General features: G+C 44.0%; 1 protein-coding gene across 1 annotated transcript; it reads left to right on the top strand.

The window, feature by feature from the left end:
• The first annotated feature begins 749 nt into the window (after positions 1-749).
• Positions 750-5,664, top strand: SERPINE1 (serpin family E member 1). The gene is made up of 9 exons (XM_063930162.1): positions 750-922; positions 1,195-1,439; positions 2,586-2,813; positions 3,105-3,299; positions 3,428-3,626; positions 3,747-3,847; positions 4,115-4,201; positions 4,583-4,666; positions 5,292-5,664. The coding sequence occupies exons 1-9, from the start codon at positions 906-908 to the stop codon at positions 5,327-5,329; spliced, it is 1,194 nt and encodes a 397-aa protein (XP_063786232.1). The 5' UTR covers positions 750-905; the 3' UTR covers positions 5,330-5,664.
• The last annotated feature ends 2,009 nt before the right edge of the window (positions 5,665-7,673 follow it).

The following is a 7,673-nucleotide window of genomic DNA, read 5'->3' as shown; positions in this document are numbered from 1 at the left end:
TACATATACACATATACGTAGCATATTAAACATGCATACATATATATATATACACATGTATATATATCATATGTGTGTGTGTTTATATGTACGTATATACATGTGTATATATGTATGCACATGGATATATATGTACTATAATTAAAATAAAGTAGACTTTTATTAAGCACTAACGTGCCACCAGGAAGACAGCAGGCTGCAGAGGATGCTAGACAGCCATTAATAATACTCATGTGGAGGGGGGATTTCTGGGTGCTCGGAACCCCCCCCCCTGGGTGCGCCACTGTGCGATGATGCCGACTTATGGGTGGCAACCCTATACCAGGGTAACCCCAGCGGCAGCACTGCCAATTTATAAACCAAGTTTACTTATTGCTGAGTAAGGTCAGAGGTTACGCAGAGTGTATTACATTAAAGAAGAAAGTTGGAATTCGAATAAGTTTATTTTTTTATTTTATTTTTAAATCTTTTTATACATAGCTTAGTCATTAAAGCCGTGTTTTATTCTCTACAATGCACAGTACTGGATTTAGTTTATTGATATCCTGCCCGGCGTCTCCCAGTAAACAAACAGTGGTATACTAGTGTATACGGTGATATAATAACTGTCTAGCTACACACTTATTCCAGTGATGTCACACTTACTGACAGATTCCTAAATAGGGGTGAGTGAGCAATCGTACACACACAGAGGAGACTGCAGTTATTATTCACATCTGGGAATGTAGACAGAACACCAGGCTTCCTCATGTTATTGGGAAACACCCCCCGGGGGTGGCAGGAGGGTGAGTATGTATAAATTCAGGGCTGGGGCAGACTCTTAACACACAGCAGCTGGAGACGCCTGAGATCACACTGTAGTTATACTGCCCAGGAGTCTACTACCTACATTCTATTACAGAAAAATGGTCTGCAATATGAGGTAAGTATCCGGATCAGGGCTGGGATGTAGGTTCCAGCTCTGCATAAAGTGGCATACTGTGCTTCCCTGCAGTATATCATACCCTGGAGAGAGATGCAGCATAGGGTGATAAACTACCAACCAATCAGCTCCTAATTGCTGTTTGCTTGATACTTTATCTCGCTCCACTTTCTCTCTCTCCAAGGTATGATGCGTCTCCCCCTCTATGTGCACGTTCTTATATACAGGGAGTCCATTCAGTAGGTGCCAACTTTTTGTTCTTCTGTCCACAGGCTGTTGGTACTCTCTCTGATCTCCTGCACTGCCGCAGCCATCGGTCCAATGTCCCTGGAACACGTGGCCCGCAGAGACGCTAGCTTTGGGGTGCGTTTGTTCCGGGAGGTCCTGCAGGAACACAAAGAAAAGAATTTGGGCTTCTCGCCCTATGGGGCGTCCTCTGCTCTGAACATACTGCAGTCTGGGGCGGCGGGGAGGTCGTTGGAACAACTGCGCCAAAGCCTGAATTACGGATATTCCGGTAAGAGGGATAAAATCGTGGGCGGTTACGCTGAGTATCGTAGGGTCAGCCATTGCCAAAAATGTGCCCTGGTAGCAGTATACAGATGGAGCCCTGCTCATCTATCCCTTAACTGAGCCAGGGCAGTCAGACTTAATCCCCTGCTGTAATGATTTAAGCCCCTGCTGTATTGTTCTCTCTGTATTATATTGCAGCTGAGAACAATAGATGAAAGGCTTATGCTAATAAGACTTGGTGCACCTAGGTGCAGCAGGGAAGGCTAGATGACCGAGGCTCCATCTGTATATGAGCTGTTGGTGGACAGTAGGAATTGTTGTATTATATCGGTGGAATTTACAGACAATAAATGATTGCACACATCTGACCCTTGGGAGGGCAAATTTGTAAACACTTTCATTTTGACCCCCCCATTTGCTTTACTTAACCAATCAGCACTCAAGGTGACCACCAAAGCTCCCAACTAGATGTAGCGCAATACAGAGAATGGTGACGGTGCTGTAGGGGGCTTGCACTGACGTACTAACATTGCAAAGCATTCTTGGATAATGAATTGACATTAGTGGGAAACTCCTTAAAAATTATTTTTAAAACAATGACAAAAGTGATGCCGAGTTGTTTGTGGTTTTGTTTATTTCGAAGATATTTTTCTGCTTTTTGCTGGTAACATTAATGAAACAAATTATTATTATTTTTTTAAGTTTGTTTTGTCGTGTCAGTAATTCTTACTCCTGCCATAATATGTGCATTATTATAGCGTCATATTGATGGTAATTTACTCGACTATAATTTGTTTCGGCTTGTCTTATGACAGAATTCATTAAGCCGGTTTATAAAAAGCAGAATTATCTTACAAGATAAGGAATTCGTTGATTCCCCGTACAGATTCAGATTGATTAAAATCGATCTTGGGTTTCCAGTGCTAAACCACATACTGTATTTATTAAAATTTAGAAAGTAATATAAAAAATCATGTTAGTAAATGTGTGTTTTAGCCCTCTGGAAGCCCAACATCGATTAAGCTCGATTTGAATCAATCTGAAATTTATATAAATTGACCTTTAGTAATTATACCCTGCTAATTCTAGATTGCGTTGGGGGGAATTGGGTGTAAATCTTCCACTAACGGTTGTACTCTTGTACCCTCAGAGCGGAGGGTGTCTTCAATGCTCCGGAGACTTAGAGAGGCCATCTTAGGTGACGCAACATCTATACACGTCGCAGATGGGATGTTTGTGCAAAGGGACCTTAGTATAACCCCCGGCTTCCTGCAAAGATTTCACTCTACTTTCCAGCGCCATGTGACCCAAGTCAACTTCACCGACCCATCACAGGCCAGGGACATCCTGAACCAATGGGTGGAAAACCAAACAGATGGTAAGCATGGGAGCAGTTGGAGCCAACCTAAGTTTAGGTGGGGTCAAAATAAGATTATACTGGGGGAGTTTATCAAAGCTGGGAGAGATAAAGTGGAGACAAAGAACCAACCAACCAGCTCCTAACTGCCATGTTACAGGCTGTTTTTGAAAAATGACAGAAACTGATTGGCTGGTATTTTTATCTTTCTCCACTTTATCTTCCCCCATTGGTGTTGGTTGTTTACTACTCTCTGCTTCCTTCTGCTCCATTACGTCATTGTGACTTTTGTCTTCTTTGCCTATCTTCTAGGGATGATCCAGGACTTGTTGGGAAGTAACTCCATTCCTCCACTCACCAGACTGGTTCTACTCAGTGCCGTGCATTTTAATGGAAAATGGGCCATCCCATTCCCAGAGAAAGCCACCCACAAGAGGCCATTCTACCGTTCAGATGGGTCTCAGGTGCAAGCACCGATGATGGCCAATACTGCCAAGTACAACTACAGTAAGTGTCTACTTATCTCATACAAGGAGGTGTGAACAATGCAACAGCGTGCTCATTAAATAAGGTTGCCAGTTAATTGGAATCAGCTAATTGCTGGGTAATCATGCTCATGGTCATTCTTTTCCCAGGCGAATGTGAAACACCAGAGGGAGAGTTCTATGATGTCATTGAGTTACCGTATGAAGGGGAGGAATTCAGCATGTTGATAGCGGCTCCATACGAGAAAGGGGTTCCCTTGTCCACCATCACTGATATCCTGACTCCTGAGCTCATCCAACAATGGAAAACCAGCATGAAGCGCTCAACTCGCCTCCTTGTATTGCCCAAGTAAGGACAACGCCTTCCCATGATGCCATAGCATGATTCCATTAAACTTCTGTCCACGTAACATTCTCCAGGAGGGTGGCAAGCGTATTCTGACATACTTATCTCTCTGGTGTCCCCCAGGTTCTCTCTGGTGAGTGAAGTGAATCTGAAGAGTCCACTTGAGCGTCTTGGCATCACGGACATTTTCTCAGAAGAGACAGCTGACTTTAGACGGCTATCCTGTGAGTAGTTCAAACGTAAAATTAAGCATACACTTAGTATGTAGTCAAGATCCTCGCAAGGGGCTTCGTTGCGCTCGCCCCCCCCCCCACCACCCCCCCCCCACCGGCATTCTGGCCACCGGGATCCAGGCGTTGATATTCTGGCTGCCGGGATCACGACCGCCAGCATCCTGTACCCGACCCAGTGGCCAAGAACACAGTAGGCATCTACTAGGAGGGTTGGATGGTGGCTTGGTCTCATTCTAACAATGTAACCGTTTGTTTTAGATGAAAGGCCGCTGTATGTGTCAGAAGCATTCCAGAAAATCAAGGTGGAGGTAACGGAGAGCGGAACAAGGGCATCAGCAGCAACAGGTGAGAGACCGACCCTTCCAGGAATTGAAGACTATCTCAGTTTGGGACAGCAGAAGTCAGGAATATAAGAGAGATGAGGGGCACTTGAATAATTGAGGGTATAGCTAAGAAATGATAAGGTTATATGAATTGCAGAACATAGCATGGGATAAGCAAACCGACTGATCCAAATTTATTTGGACAAATGGAGATTGTCCAAGACAGCAAACCCTAGAAGCCTTGCATAAATTGTATTCCTAGATGTTACTTAGATGGGGACCTATTAAGCCACAGTAAAGCGAAGTTGTGTGGGATAATTATAACTGTGCAATCTGTGTAGATTACAATAACATACAGATTAGGGTTAAAACATTTGTGCTCACTCCTATATTGTCCTTGCAGCTGCCATTTTCCTGGCCCGAATGTCCCCTCTTGAGGTCATCATGGATCGTCCATTTTTGTTCCTTATCAGGCACAATCCAACAGGTGAGATCTCTCTCGCGTACACACACACACCCTAACACGTCACACACCCTAAATATAACATAGTCACTGCATACTGAGGCACAAGCTTGCCATTAAAACACTCAGATGTACTAAGCCTGGATAAGTGATAAAGTGGAAGGTGATAACGCACCAGCTAATCAGCTCCTAACTGACATTTTTCAAATCCAGCCTCTAATTTAACAGTTAGGAGCTGATTGGCTGGTGCATTATCACCTTCCACGTTATCACTTCTCCAGGCTTAATACATCTGCCCCTTGGGGACCTGTCCCTCAGAGTTTTCCCCATCAACTGCAAACAATGTCAACAAGTCAATGCAGCCAATCAGTTTACCAGGAACTAGTGACATCAAGCCTTAAGATACCTCATGCCTCAGTGATGTCATTAGTTCCTAGTCTACAATACTTCTGCCACCACAAATTGTGCTTTGGTGACAGGTACCCTTTAGATAAGCATGTGCCTTCCAGCAATAACTCAATACATATTTAACGCCACAGATAGTATACATGAATAAAAAGTTGACTTCACAAATAAAGACACAACCGCAGTACTTCATTGTAGTGCACAAAGCTGTCACACACTCATGACTTCTAATTCTTTCTTTTAGGTACGTTGCTGTTTATGGGACAAGTCATGGAGCCCTGAAACTAGCGCCATCTAGTGCCAACAAGCAGTACCTCGCCTCTTCCACCTTTGACCACTGTCAGCGGGAGTCACCTGAGCCAAAGCCCTTATGTTCTGTGGGGTGGAGAGACTTGATAGACTACTGGGGGGAGGGGTGAACAAGGAAACTCACGGGTAGTATGAATGAGTACAGTGCAGCATCAGCACAACAAGCAATGCAAGAGAGTGTGGAGTGTGTGAGTGGAGTGTAAACTATTGTGATGTTTAGAGAATATACTATAGAGAGTTCTAGAGATAATATGTTGTTTTTTTTATCTTTATATCTGGTGTATTTAATAAATATATTTATTTATATTAAGCATTGCCTGCGTCTTACATATTGTACGGATAAGTCATTATTCTGTGCACTGCAGTCATGTTGTCACTTGCTAAGGGCCAGCCTGAGTCTCATGATTAAACCCCCACCTTGTTTGTTACTTATGGTACAGAGTAATGTGAAACAATTAGTGATTTGAATGTAATGTGATATAGCAAAAATGAAAAAAATTAAATAAAATAAAAATAAATGAATAGATCACATAGGTCAGCGGTTCCCAAACTGTATGCCTAGGCACCCTGGGGTGCATGAGTCTCTTGCAGGGGTGCCTCGGGTTGCTGGTCCAGGACCAAAATCAAAATTATTTATGGTCAAAGTGATAAACAAAACCAGTCAAATATCTGAAAGTAAATATAAGCAAATAACTCACCCCACAACCAAAATAATAAAATGAAAATTAAAGTTTAAGAGTAGAGTAAATCATAAAAGGAAAATACATACCCTTGGAAAGGAGGCTGGGCTCCCCTAACCTTGGCCACAGGCCCAGGAAGTATACCGACTGTAGGACTGTAGTGTTCTAGGACCACTTGGGGTCCTAGAACAGTTGCACATTGCCAGCTGTGGTTCTAGAACAGATGTACACTGAAACTTCTGGTCCTGGAACAGTGGTACAATGGCACTTGGGGTCCCAGGATAGTTCTACACTGACATTCGGGGTCCTAGAACAGTTGTACACTGACAGCTGGGGTCCTAGAACATTTGTACACTGGCACTTGGAGTCCTAGAACATTTGCACACTGTTAGCTGGGGTCCTAGAACAGTGGTACACTGACACTTTGGGTCCTAGAATAGTTGTACACTGCTGCTTGGGGCCCTAGAACAGTTGTCACTGACAGCTGGGGTCCTAGAACATTTGTACACTGGCACTTGGAGTCCTAGAACATTTGCACACTGATAGCTGGGGTCCTAGAACAGTTGTGCGCTGATAGCAGGGGTTCTAGAACAGTTGTACACTGAAACTTCTGGTACACAGACACTTGTGGTCCTAGAATAGTTCTACACTGACACCTGGGATTATAGAACAGTTGTACACTGGCACTTGGGGTCCTAGAACAGTTACACCCTGACACTTGGGATCCTAGAACATTTGCACACTGATAGCTGGGGTTCTAGAACATTTGCACACTGATAGCTGGGGTTCTAGAACAGTTGTGCACTGATAGCAGGGGTCCTAGAACATTTGTACACTGATAGCTGGGGTTCTAGAACAGTTGTGCACTGATAGCTGGGGTCCTAGAACAGTTGTACACTGAAACTTCTGGTTCTAGAACAGTGGTACACTGGCATTGGAGTCCTAGGACAGTTCTACACTGACAGCTGGGGTCCTAGAATAGTTCTACACTGATAGCAGGGGTCATAGAACAGTTGTGCACTGATAGCTGGGGTTCTAGAACAGTTGTGCACTGATAGCTGGGGTCCTAAAACATTTGTACACTGATAACTGGGATTCTAGAACAGTTGTGCACTGATAGCTGGGGTCCTAGAACATTTGTAAAACTGCTAACTGGGGTTCTAGAACAGTTGTGCACTGATAGCTGGGGTTCTAGAACAGTTGTGCACTGATAGCAGGGGTCCTAGAACATTTGTACACTGATAGCTGGGGTTTTAGAACAGTTGTGCACTGATAGCTGGGGTCCTAGAACAGTTGTACACTGAAACTTCTGGTTCTAGAACAGTGGTACACTGGCATTGGAGTCCTAGGACAGTTCTACACTGACAGCTGGGGTCCTAGAATAGTTGTACACTGATAGCAGGGGTCATAGAACAGTTGTGCACTGATAGCTGGGGTTCTAGAACAGTTGTGCACTGATAGCTGGGGTCCTAAAACATTTGTACACTGATAACTGGGGTTCTAGAACAGTTGTGCACTGATAGCTGGGGTCCTAGAACAGTTGTGCACTGATAGCTGGGGTCCTAGAACATTTGTACACTGATAGCAGGGGTTCTAGAACAGTTGTACACTGAAACTTCTGGTTCTAGAACAGTGGT

The sequence above is a fragment of the Pseudophryne corroboree genome, chromosome 6 (genome assembly GCF_028390025.1).
Source record: "Pseudophryne corroboree isolate aPseCor3 chromosome 6, aPseCor3.hap2, whole genome shotgun sequence".
Classification (NCBI taxonomy): Eukaryota; Metazoa; Chordata; class Amphibia; order Anura; family Myobatrachidae; genus Pseudophryne; species Pseudophryne corroboree.
The sequence above is the reverse complement of the archived record's forward strand: the minus strand, read 5'-3'. Positions and strand labels throughout refer to the sequence as shown.

Excerpts from the sequence above, each read along its gene's own strand:
- SERPINE1 (XM_063930162.1), top strand. Across the intron at positions 1,440-2,585 it reads CCTGAATTACGGATATTCCG|AGCGGAGGGTGTCTTCAATG; the intron begins GTAAGAGGGATA and ends TTGTACCCTCAG. Across the intron at positions 3,300-3,427 it reads TACTGCCAAGTACAACTACA|GCGAATGTGAAACACCAGAG; the intron begins GTAAGTGTCTAC and ends TTCTTTTCCCAG.